Consider the following 13,717-nt stretch of genomic DNA (forward strand, 5'->3'; position numbering starts at 1 on the left):
CACCTGTTTCCAGGTCTTCATTTGCCAAAGAGACAATGGCTTCTCCCCTCCGGTTGTCTGAATGCACAGCTGCATTAATTGAATGCATAGCGGCATAGTCTGCTTAGGTTAATGCAGTTTTACTACTGTATTTCCAATTTAACACCATCAAGAGTGTTAATTGTATTGTATATCATTGACTAATAACGTACCTGCAAATGAAACATACATATGCACATATACATTTATATATGCAATGTAACGGCAGTATGAAGAGTATTAATAAGTGCATGCTTTGTTTGACGACACCGCCTGAGGATTCAATGTGTCCCAGTTGTCTCCATTCACACACCATTGATACGAGAGAAAAAAAAATGGGCATGACACACACTTGCTGCTGGAGAGAAACGGAAGAAGGTAAGTGGGAAAAGCCAGTGGAGAGGAGGTAAGTGAAGCCTGGGATTTCGGGCAGCACTGCCCTAGCATCTGTGATGTCAACCGTGGAAGCTCAATTGTCCGTGCACGGTCGGTACCTGGCAAGGGCATGCTGCAGCGATGGGAGCGGACGGATGGGGGGCAGAGGCACTGGAGCAGGATGGCCCCTGGCGTGGCCGCCTCTCCCGTGGACCCCAAGCCCGACCTCAGCATCGTCCTCTCCTTTGAGGAAGCTGAGTTCACGGAGCTGTTGCTGTCTGATCTCGTCATTGTAGTCCTGTGGAGGCCACGAAGACAGCATTGTAAATTTTGTACCGTATTTATATAGATCATTGAAATATATATTTAAATATTTAATACATCGGCCAATAGTCATATGTGTATTACCATTATACATGTATTATTGATATATATATTATTATGTATTGATATATATATAATTATCACAGCGGCCAGTAAAAAACACTATTGAAGCTGTAATGGGTCAAGCATAAATGCATTGAATTGAGCAAGGCGAAACGAGCTTGGGAAAAAAGATGAGGGAAATAAATTCCAAAATCGAGCAGACTATTGTTTATAAAAAATTGTACGATTGTATAACGATTTAATATACAGGTAATGTTGGCATCCATTTAATCAAGTAACTAAATTAGAATGTGGCCACTTTATATTTACACAAAATAATTTCGTAGTTCAGTGCTCTAATATACACACAACACTTTGTTTTTGCAGTGTCAGCCATTTCCTCAGAGTGGGAAAAATACATTATCAGGGAATTTAATTTATGCTTAAAAAGAGAAATGCTGCCTGGTTAGCTATACTGTACAGCCATTAGTTTTTTTTTTTTCAAAACTGCATATACACAATTATATCAAGTTTTGTTCCTTTATGTTTTCATAATTTCACGTAGTTTATTAAGTTATTATTCATTTCAAAATAATGTTCGATAGTGGAATGTGGTCCATTGTTGCTTTTAACTTTAAAAAATGCAGTGTAGCAGCATTGATGAGCGATTAAAGACTGCGCAAAGCCGAGCGGGCTAAATCTCAAGACAGCCTTCAGGCATGTCAGTCTTTAACATGATGTGCAGCATCAGTCATCAGCCTGACTTGTTAACCTCACTCTTGTTTTGCGGTCTGCACGCACTTAAAAAATATATAATTATTTATTAATGTGGAAATATATCACCGAGTAGCACAGCTGATCTTTTTGTGATGTTTAGGCAACACCTTGGTCGTTAATCATTTTGTTCTTTTGGGAATTTGGAGCACCCAAAATAAATCCTACGCATAAGGTGGACAACACTGAAACCTTCGCAAGTTTGTCAGAAAACACACGGTCTTTGCTATGAGTGTGTCACTGTATGTGGGTGATGCAGGGATCATCTCTATGCGATGTACCAACCCTGCCTCATTTACCAGATACATCACAACGTAATCAAGGCTGATGGCAGTGATGCCATCACCCTTCAGCACAGCCACCTTCCATCTGTTAAATTTCACAGCTGTCACACAGTTGACACCTGGCCTGAAATTTTCGTGCACTTCACACCACTTTTCTACTTGTCAGTGACGGGTTTGCGGCTTATTACGGCCTGGTCCCACTGCAAGGGGATTAATGCCACCCCGCCTTGAGTGGCGGGTGAGCGGGCAGTGTGAGCACGGCCAAGGCACAGGTGGGGGGCGGAGGAGTGGGTGCTGTGAGTGCCTGCAGTGGTATGCGTGTGTATTGACTTGACAAGCTTCTTATGAGATGGCACTTTATTGAAGACACATTCACTTGACATCAGTTGGAGATACCACTGCAATAGCCCCGAGTGTCCCGCGCATCTCCCTTATATTCCAACCGAGTCCACGCCCCCCTTCTCGAATATTCTCGCTGACTCTGGACGCTCGCTCTACCGGCAGACTCTACCGTCCTCTTCCGTCACTTGACCACACTCCCTTATCTTACATTCCCGTAGCCACCAGTCCCTTCGCATTCACAACTGATACCCCTGTCATTACCTCCCATGGCCACTAGTGCATTCGTACTGTAGGCTGACTTCCCTATCATTACCTCCCATGGCCACTAGTCCCCTCACACAGCATGCAAGTTCTATTGTCATTACATCACCCCCCCCCCCCCTTCTTAAAAATATAGCCATCCCAGCTAATATCAAGACTTAAAAAAAAGACAAAAAATGCAACAATTAGGGCAGAATGGCAACCCACAGCTGCATGGAAATAACCTGTCACTCGACCACAGAAACCAACAACAACACAACATGACGACTGAGTGGTGCAAGTCGCCCCACGCGAACAACAGCAACCGCACCAGGGTACACACACAAAAAACAGTTGGCCTTGGGAGTTGCCAGTCCACCTCGTGGCTTGGAGAGACGCAATCGCAGCTGCTAAGCTCTTGACCGGGCCCCTGACGCCAGTCCATCGCACGTGGCGGAGTCCTGTGGACCTCTGAGAATCAGAGGGTCGCATTTTGTGGGCGGCACAACACATCTCCCGGGTTGCACAACCATCCCGGACGACTACCCTGGCATGTCGGACACACCAGACATTGGCCGCTCTGGACATGGATATGAGATGTCTGGGCGGGGATGGACGTATGGTTTGAGATGCGATGGTGGACAAACCAATGTTGACGCCCCACCTATACTTGCATGCACCAAAACCGATTCACTTCCACAATCTCGACCGGTCCCCACTATAGTTGTGCTACTTAGGTGATATCTGCAGCGGCACATACGAGAAACGCAGCTATGCTTTGTCACCGACACTCGCCCGGACGCAATCTGCCACGGCACGGTTATGTCCCGCATTTATTTTTTCGAAGCCGCACCCAGTTAAACGGTATGGGGGGGCCCGTGCTCCCGCTCGCACATCAGAGACGGAAACAAATATAAACTAGCACTCAACAACGCGCCCAACAAATCGTCCACACGCTTACTAGGCATGCACCAGCCACCACCTGTTCACATGTTCCTTCTCCACCAGACTCATCCGATATTAGTTCTGGCAAACAGGGCTGTGTCTCCCGTATCAATATGGTGCAGCAATAGAGAAGTACGACCGATGTCGCACTTGCTCTTACTGAAAACATCTGAAATTACAGCAACAATGACTTCAATTCGCCGCGTTGTGCTTTAGGCAAATCATGATTGTCGCTACAAGTGCTTCCGCCCACGTTTCATCTGACCCAACTCTCTCCCCCATCGTTTCCGCGATATCTGTCGCCACTGCCCCGCAACACGCGGACTCTCACCTCCATCGCTTCCATGATATCTATCGCCACCGCCTCGCAACATGCGTGCTCACGTAGGCCAATACGGTAAGCCGCTGGGACCACAGCTGTCCTTCCACCCACATTCAACACTTGCAGGAATGGCTCTTGGCCCGCTCTTAGGATCGTCTGTGCACCCGCCAGTGTAAGCTCACGGGCCACACTGTTGGACGGCGTCAGGAGAACTGCCATATCTGGGTCGGCCGAATGCAACAGCCTGCGGTACCGCTAGGGAACCAACATCTGTTTGTCCGGAGGGATCTCTACCGACCCCATCAACAAGGCCTGAATCGCGACGTAGCACCCGCCTCCCTTCCAATAGGATCCCAAAAAAATAACTGCTGCCCCGACAACATCTCTTTACACATCTGATCCGTCAATTTCCGAGGGCATTCAATTCAAAAAGTCGGTGTCCCACAAGCATGGGATACCCCACATTTATGAAATCACAACAGGACCTGTCACCGCAATTTCCCCAATTCTTCGAAACCCGTCACTCACCCGCGACCGACACAACCGACATAACCGACACAACTGAAACAACCGATGAAGGATGCAAGGTGATAATGGGGCCTGGGAGACACACCTGCCTAGATGTGTGAGGTGACGTTTCGGGCCAGGTGTCTGTGGTGTCGCGACTTGTCTGCCGCCGTTATGGAGTGGCCGCCGGTGGGAAGACAGATGCCGATGACGCCGCTGTCCAGGCGTCGCTCTGACATCCCGGCGTGATGTGCCCCGGCCGACCGCACCTGAAGCAGGCCATGGCAGGCCCTCGCTGTGGAGCAGTCACCTCCCCCCTTGGTCCCCAACCTTGAGGCCATAGCAAAGTCTCCCCCTGGCGTCGAGCCCACCCGTGTACCTCCGCCGTCACCTCCTCCCCCAACTCCAGACCCTCCTCCATTGGCGTCCCTGCACTCCTTGTTGACCTGACTGTCGAGGCCTTACCCGACATCAGATCACCCGACCATGCCACCACACAAGGCCACCGGTTCATCCCCTCATGCCTCTCACCGCTTTTGCTGCACTAACTCCGTGTATTCGATGGGGGATCGAACATGGCCGCCATTTCACCGTACACCTTTTGTAGCATAGCCCTTCGGTCCTCCGGCACAGCTCGGAACACTGCAAGGATGTCGTTGTCAAGGGCGGTAGGTAGGGCTCTCAGTGCTTCCTCTTCCGACCATCCGTTGGCTTGATACGCTGCCTCAAACCTTCTGGTGAAGGTGGCCCAGTCGCCTTCCGCTGCTACGAATTATTTTACAGGCGTCATCCGCCGCAGCTGGTCAGTCGCTCTTTCCCGTGCCGCCAGAGCTGCAGTCACCTCGGCCGCCATTTTGCCAAAGCACGAAATGGCGGCCATCGGTTGAGTGGTTTCCACCGTGGGGACTCCAAACGTGCTCTCCGCCACTCCTATTATCGCAGTCGCGATAAGCTGCATGGTAAGCTGTCGGCCAGCCCCCTCTCTCCTCATTACCGCCGCCCGTCCCTCTTCACCGGAAGGGTTGTTCACCGGGTCCCCGCCACCCGGTGCTTGTTGCAGGGGGTCTCCTCTCCGTCCGAAGTCGTCGTCAGTGAGTTCTCCTTGCAACCATGCCGCGGCATGATGACACCCCACTTCTGACACCAGTTGTAAAGACGACTTGACACATTTCTCTTGAGATGGCACTTTATTGAAGACATGTTCACTTAGCATCAGGTGGAGATCCCACTGCAACAGCCCGAGTCTCCCACACATCTCCCTGCACCTCGTGCGCCTTTTGGCGTCATCTGGTCCAACACCATGTGAGACTAGGCTCTAAGGAAAGCTGTCTGGGGTGTGGACCAATCAACTTCAAGGACAGTGCATACATTATCAGAGTTGTTTTTTGTTTGCATTATGACTGCAGGTAAAGTGGTCTATGCAAACATGACTCCTTGTAAAAAAAAAGTGTCAGTTTTGTTTGCCAGATAAAAGGGTAAAAAAACCAATTATCAATTCCTTATTTTGCATATAAAAATTTAATATTCCCTTTGATCTATAATTTCAATGAAATTATACACAGCAAACCAGCGTGTTTGAGGAGTGCGATATTAATGGCCGTATCTTGCACACAAAATATAATTTAATCACGTTTTTTTCCATGCAATTATATTCCAATTGTGTTATCAGAGTCACGAGACAAAAAATTATCATATTCAAAACCAGAGCACCACTCCATGTTACAGAGGATCAAAAACATATTCATCAACAACAACATATAATAGGCAACATTATGGGCAATGGCCCATCTGCATAGCAGACAGATTTATCTTTATTTAGGTCATTTATATTTACAAATATGTTGAGATTTGTATTAATGAATTATGCTTATGCAAAAAAAAACGTGTTAACTATGTTAGGAAATGGCTTTTATAAGGAAAAGCTACAAAACTGCTGCTGACATCGTATTGGATCGCCAATTATCTACACGAGGGACATTGTTACTGTTTTGTTCATAACAATCAAACCGAAAATAGTTTTAGTCATCAGAGCTGGAAAAAAAACAAATTTAATTGAAACTCACTTTAATTTGATGGCTTCTTTGTGCATTTATATGCGACACATTGTGTACTTGAAAACCTGGATTAATCATAGGTGGCTGCCCACACTCGAACCACATATCTCAGCTGTGCCGGCTCAGTACTAACACAAAGTATCAGCCCTCATCGGACAACCCAGCCATCTCAATTTCACACACGTTATTTTATTTCTTGAAAAAGAATAATATCCATTTTAAAAACAAACATTTTAGGGTTATTCTACGCTTCTAAATTGAAATCCAGAATTCCTGAATAAATAACTTTGTGTCAAATTTATTTTGGCACTCTTTTTGTAAATTGCATTATCTCATGTTTTCACAAGACGTTAAAATATTCTCACTTAAAAATTGAGCCAACGCTGTGTTGTGTGTGACACTTACCGGAACAAGATATTTTTTAACTTCATCGAGAGCGTGACCCATTCGTCTGTAGGCTTGTGACGGTGGTGCAAACACCTCAATTAGTACGTGCAGATCCTCATTCAAATGCACATACTTGGCTTCGCCGCTTTTTCGCAGATCTTCCTCCTACAGGGTGCAATATTTAAATTCATTATCAAAAGAAACAAAACCACGTTCCGTGTTAGCTTTTTCACTGCATAAAGCACAAAGCAAAAATTAGGTTGGTGTTGCAAACAATAATTTTAATTGAAAACATTTTTGCACACAGTTTAGTGAGTGCGTAAAAAATGGGAGAAAAATGGGAGAAGAAATGTAAATCGCTATTGAAAATAAACCCTTAATGAGGTGGCTGGGTTTCCTAGGGTACTATTGTAACCATGCTGTGATACTCTGTATGAGCCTCAGTGTAAGCCTCAGGGCAAACTAAGTAACATGGCAGCCATGTAAAACCGCTTTAAGCGTTTCTCCTCATATTCTTAAGAATTATTGACGATTTTCCTCAGTGATATAATTTGATTATTGGTGTTTTCACAATCATTTAATATTCCATGGTTTATTTTGGGGCAACTCGTGTTGGCTGGCCCATGACTTCCGAGTATACTAACTGAGAATACATGTGTAGTGACATCATGGATGTCACTGTGTAATGCCGGCCATAGAGAGGCACGGCGTGGGATGTATTGACATCGCGGGCACCACGTATATGTGGGTGTAGTACTGGCCCTAGAGGGGCTCAGTGAGCGCTGCCTGGCAGTGCTGGATGGCACCACGCTCTGCGTGCAGTGCCGACCCCTACAGGATAGGGTGTGAGAGTGCCGGCCATGGGAATGGGGTTACTAGGGGCCATGGCACTCTGGTTGACCCCTAAGGACACGTGACTGGTAAAGTGTACACAGGGCCCCAGGTGGGGGCTAGGGGTGGTCCACGTGTCAGGCACGAGATCTTGCTCGAGGATTCAATAAGGTGGTCGTGGCTAAGGGCGGAGCCAGCCACGCCACAGAGGATATAAGCCAGGTCCCCGAGAGGGACCGGCTGCTGTTATTCATCCTGAAGAATCTACGTTCTACGTTCAACGTCCGACAGAGTCTCAAAAACGTGGACCTGGACCCAAGCTGTGGTCCAGTCCATTGTAGCTAGTTATGGTGTAATTAATGTAGTTAGCCTGGCGGTCCACCACCATAGCTTGTTATCTGGTTAAGGGGCAGATACCCCTTTGTGTTGGTATTAATAAATGTGTTACCTCCAAAGAGTAAGTCTGCGACTCAGTTGAACTCACTACACATGTATTCTTATTAAAATTGTTTAATAATGAAGGTTAAATAGCTCGAACTACATTTTAACACCGCTTTTTTTTTACATTATATTCAGTATCCCCATGTGGAGATGTGTTTTCATGAACATCTTTCCTTCGGCATTTTATTAAGACTTTTAATACAGTGGCACTCACATAAGTTGCAGCTTCATACTCTCCCGATATTTTCAACTCCAAACACAATTTGAATCAAAGTAAACTGAGGAACACTTGTGAAGTAAAGCTTTCCGTGGTTTCTTGGAAGCGAAGTTTGCCTGTGTTCGTGTCCAGAGGGGGTTCCACATGTGCTCGGTTTTGATACAGCACCCAGCCAGGGTCACCACTGGTTGCTCAAAAATCTATGCTTTCATTTTATTCAATCTCACAGCAGTGAAAATCCTGGGGTGATGGTGTCATAGTGGCTGTTCATTCATCAGTCCAGCAGAGTGCCCTCTCCTATCCCAGAAATAGAGGTACATATATGGGTCACTAGGGTCAGAATTGATGATGTTGCCAGTGCCCTATCCACCAGTAGCGGAAATATTGTCCTTTAATAAGGGCATAAGAAGTGTGTGCATATGATACCTCCCGAGAGTTGGTCATACATGAAGCATGAAATGTGGAAACATATATTTTACTTTTACGTATTTGTAATGCAGTGACGGATTACTTTATTAATTATTACATCGTATATATTTTTAATCATCAATAAAGTCAAGTTGAAAGTGTATCCATGCTGATACAAGTGTCGTGCAGTGCTCACGTCTGTTGACAATCCAGTATCAATGGTGTGAATTCTGCTGTCCCGTAATAATCTCCATTCTCTCCATAGCAATCACTTTCTGAAATCCTATCAAATGGTCGTTGTATTATGTAAGAAATATAAGAATGAAGGAGTAAGTCATCTACCCAAAATAATTATGTCGACCAAAACATCGCAGCTATTCTATTGTCTAAAAACATTGCTCTACATCAACATCAGCCATACAACGATTTGAATGTATGCATGTATGTTGAACTTCTTTTGCACTGTACGTAGCCAACCGTTCTAATTGGAGTCGCCAACCGTGCTAATCGGAGATTTCCACATCGCTCAGCTCTGTTGTTGGACTTAAGTCTGTGAAAGAAATTCCACATTCCTATACCAAAACTAATACTTCCCTCTGAACAACCACTCATGAATGCCCACCGAGTGGTGAAGACTGATTCGGTGATACCTTTTTTACAAACCCTGAAGAGATTATGTGTTAATTTATACAAACTATAGAGTCATATAAACTAATTGAAAGCTTGACGTTATCTTATTTATAAGGTATGCAATGCCTTTTAATAGACCTGCATCTGTTGTGGCCAAAGATGTATTAAGTGTGTGGAGTACAAGATCCGACCAAGTCCGCCGAGTGCTCGCCGAGCTGCATTGCCTTCCAGTTCTCGAACTAATACATTATAAGGTTACACTCATTACACAAAGTTCTTGCCACAAATGAACCATACTATCTTGCTTATCTCTCCGGTCATTCTCGCAGAAGCTTTAGGATAGCCATCGAACAAATATGGTCACTGCTTTCAGATGCTCTTCTGCAGCTGTCCTTCCGATGTTAGGAAGCCATTGGAGCTATGCACTTTTAAATCTAAATTGAAAACTCATTTTTTTAACTGCTTTTTATGTTTGGTTTGTTGTCCTTCCCCCGTACCTCCGATTAGCATGGTTGGTAACGTAGGGTGCAAACGAAGTCCAACATTCATATAATAACAATATACATGACTAAACTCTATTTACACTTTATTCAAGTAATATAGAAATTTATCCAGGAATTCCATGTTTGTTTGGTAAGTATTTATTTGCAACTTGATCTTATCTATTGTATATTTAACATGATTTTGGAATATATTGTAGTTAACTCGAATATAAGTGCACTTTAATTTTGTAATTGTTAAGTAAGGAATATAGTTCAAAATTTGACTGACATTAGAATGTCAATACTTTTTGCATTTACATTTACGATTGAGACTGTTTTCTTGTATTAAAACTCATTTATCCAGGAAAGTCTTACTGACAATCAAGATTCAACTGCAGTAATTGTGAATCATTTTCCTTTTGATGTTGTGTTATGGGGATGATTACCTATTTGAATAGCTTCACGTTTCTGTTGTTCAAGACGTCTTAGAATTTCCAGAAATTGGGATACTTTGCTATTTAATTGGTAGGGCTTTATGTATACAGGAGGAAACCAGAGTATCCAGAGAAAACCCATGCATATGCTCGAATGACAGTGACAAGTCCACACATATGGGTTAATTAACCCACCTGCTCTACTGTTCTGCCATCTCCTACCCACCCAAAGTCCTGTGCATTCAGTCTTGAGACTATTTTCAGAGACTTTGGCTAAAAGATGTGTGGTGATTTCATTATCGAGTGTTTTCACTTTTTCACAACCCTAGTGCCCAGCAAGAATTCCACCCACGAGATGATGACCCTCAAAGATGTAGTGATGAGTAAGCTATGTTCTGCAATATAATTTACTGGCCACCTCATGGCTCTATTGGTGAGTGTCTCATGCAAATTATTACGTTTTCATGATCAACCAACGACCCCCATCTCAAAAACGCTTGAATGCAGACACACACATACACCACAAGTTTAGGTGTGCTTGAAATGTAAACATTATTGGTACATTTATAGTGAAGTGTGTCAGGTTACTTACAACCAAAAAGCCATGTTACCCACCTTGTCTCTGTCTCGCATGGAGCCTTTACCAAGGATTGAGAGTTTTGTCCCAGTTTCTTCCTTTAGCCTCTTTAGAGAATTCCCTCTTGGGCCCAACAGCTTGCCAATAAAATTAAACTGCAAGGGGAAAAGGAGAAGAATGCATTATTTCAAAATAAATGTTTGAATAATGCAGCGTGCTTTTTTATGATTACAATTTATCATTTGCAGTCGTTATGATAAAAGAAAAATAAATACACCATTTGACTTTGTGATAAAATAGTATGGCAATCAATGGCACAGCTAAAATGCAGTGATTGTGAACAATTTACCTTTGGATGTTGTCTTACGGGGATGATTACCCGTTCGATTAGCTTCACGTTTCTGTTGCTCACGACGTCTATAAATTTCCATCCATTCTCTCCAGGAGAGTTTCTTCCCTTTTGGCTTTTTTCCACCTCTGCAATAAAAACAACATTGACAATTATAATAAATTATTCTCCAACAAAAATATGTAACGATGTACTTGCATTATTTATCATCGTCTTGCAAAACCACACTGAACTTGCAAGTACCCGTGTGTATACTTATACCAAACAAAAAAATCGGCAAGTATGCTATGTTTCTTCTTCTTGGTTATTTCTGTAAAGTCACGTAGAATGGAAATAATAAAATAATAAAAATAAAACATAATAAAATAATTCTCACGACGTTTCGGCCACAACGCCATCCTCAGGTGGAGAACAGGTCTGTCGAGGAGACAGAGTCTGAATCACAAGCCCCAGGCTTGGAGCGACTATTTAAGCTGGGATGGAGGGGCGAAGAGCGCCTTGACAAAAGAATTTGCATATCAAGAGGAATTTAGCATATTTATGGGAAATGCAGATATGTGATTAGTACTACTTGTGAAATGCGTAGGAGGATTGGCGAGGGGTTTAAAGTCATTATGCCCGTGCATTATGCAGGATTAGCAGCATCAAAGGGAGGGGATAGGGGTAGCATTATTAATGCTACCCCTATCCCCTCCCTCTGTCTCCTCGACAGACCTGTTCTCCACCTGACGGCTACTTGCGTTGTGGCCGAAACGTCGTGAGAATTATTTTTATTGGTTTATTTTTATTATTTTATTATTTCCATTCTACGTGACTTTACCGAAAGAACCAAGAAGATGATTCCCTGTAGTCACGAAAGCTTTAAATCGAAATTTATGCTATGTTTATTCAAGGAAGGATAACATTTATTTTTCTATGAGAGCAACGTGGTGCTTTTGTTGTTGCACATTTATCGAAATATCTAAAAATTCAACTGACACAGACGCTATCATCTTGTATGTGTGCTCCATAAAATATTCACCGCAGGAGGAATATTCAAGCTGGCAGCACGCAAAATGCATCTGTGTTAGTTCAATGCCTTTATCACTTTGCTCATTAATAACAATGACATTTGATCACTGCATCGATTAACACTGAGGCAATGTGTGCACAGCGCACAACACAATACAATTTAAATCATATGGACAAAGACCTAACTCGACACGGTATTTCTAAACAAATACATGAAGGATAAATAAATATGCACGTAACACATTCCAGGCTGCTAGAGTGGTAGTTGTGTGATGCGGGATTTGTGCACCTAATGGTATTTAGTTGCACATTATGGCAGCAAAACCATCAGCGGTGCAAGATGGTGTTAATTTCAAGTGCTCCCCAATGTAGGCGCTACGAATAATTAGTTGTTGTTGAAGGCAGCAGTTCAGTGAGGGTATCAATTGGCTTACAGACACATGCTGCTTTGAGACGAAGTAAGCTTTCGCGACCAATATTATTCATAATAAGGGTTTTTTAGTTAGATTGTGTAAGTATAAATATGTCGTTAACACGCCACCACCCGACACAGCCAATTAGTAAGGTTTGTCACGTAAACAAAACGTGGCAGTTAGTTACTACTTCAGCCCACCGGTGTGTTGGAGACTAAATCTCCAACATTTACAATTTGAGTACGAGATTTTACTGGTAATTAAATCCAGCATCATCGGGCGATTTTGCCAAAATTGGAAAAAACCAGCAGTGCGCTAACTAATTGGCACGTTTGGTTACGTAACAAACCTTAATAATTAGCTGCGTCGGGAAGTGGCAGGTTAATGACGCATTTATACTTACGCGATCTAACCCAGAAAAAAAAACTTTCTTATGAACGTGCTGCTTTATTTAAAAGACAATCACGGAATAATAATGTCCGCAAGGAAGCAGGCAAAGAAGTTTGAAAGGCTGCTCATGCTTGGTGTGTTTGGCTGCATGGCGTCTTCTGAACTCCACCGCTGAGTTAAGCATCCTGCGGGCATAGTTCATCTTGCAGTCAATACAATTACTCGACGGGTAGTAAAGTTTACGTGAACTTTATAAACTCCAGCTGTGATGTCATGGGGGTGAAAATTATGAAAATGCACATTTGGAGATAGTCACTGCATTAACATAGCAAAGTTTGCATAACAAAGTCTGCATTTTACAGCATGTGTGTGCAATTATTGGGAAGATTCCAGTAACATGAGTTTTATTCTTAGCCATGCATACCCAATGGAAATTAGTACCTGAATATTTCCTGGACCTCTCCGATGTCAATTTAACATCGAAAGAAGGGGGTGCTTCGTGCAGCACACATTATTTCTGGGGAGACAAAGGTAGCTCGGGGTGGTGCTGGCCACATTACTTCCTCGTGTGCAATTCCGGCTTTAATAGGATATTGTTAACATCACTTACTCAACAGTCGATTAAAGTATATGGGAGAAATTGGGTTTGTTTGTTGTCATTGCGTGTAGATATAGCCACAGTGGTGTAGTGGTAGCACTCTTGAACTATGAACGTGATGACCCAGCTTTTATATCTGGATAAATCTAACCGGTGGCAAGTGGTGGGTGAACCAGGCTTTCTTTCCTCATTGGTTAACTCAGCCTAAACTAATAATAAAAATACATACGTGAAAATGTCCAGGTGAATAATGAGTGGGACTTACTATTGTTATATGTCCTTAAAATAATACTTATACTGAGAATGACCACTTATAATACCT

At 43.4% G+C, this 13,717-nt stretch overlaps 1 protein-coding gene across 3 annotated transcripts in view; it reads right to left on the reverse strand.

The window, feature by feature from the left end:
- Positions 1-13,717, reverse strand: part of LOC144722343 (KH domain-containing, RNA-binding, signal transduction-associated protein 2-like) — a 47,180-nt gene that overhangs the window by 21,033 nt on the left and 12,430 nt on the right. For all 3 annotated transcript variants that reach the window (XM_078600531.1, XM_078600530.1, XM_078600529.1), the window contains exons 2-5: positions 10,984-11,111; positions 10,673-10,789; positions 6,633-6,779; positions 513-691 (exon numbers count right to left, since the gene is read on the reverse strand). In XM_078600531.1, coding sequence (XP_078456657.1) covers positions 513-691; positions 6,633-6,779; positions 10,673-10,789; positions 10,984-11,111 — 571 coding nt within the window. The remainder of the gene's footprint in view (positions 1-512; positions 692-6,632; positions 6,780-10,672; positions 10,790-10,983; positions 11,112-13,717) is intronic.

The sequence above is a fragment of the Lampetra planeri genome, chromosome 14 (assembly GCF_965212315.1).
Source record: "Lampetra planeri chromosome 14, kcLamPlan1.2.h2, whole genome shotgun sequence".
Lineage (NCBI taxonomy): Eukaryota > Metazoa > Chordata > Hyperoartia > Petromyzontiformes > Petromyzontidae > Lampetra > Lampetra planeri.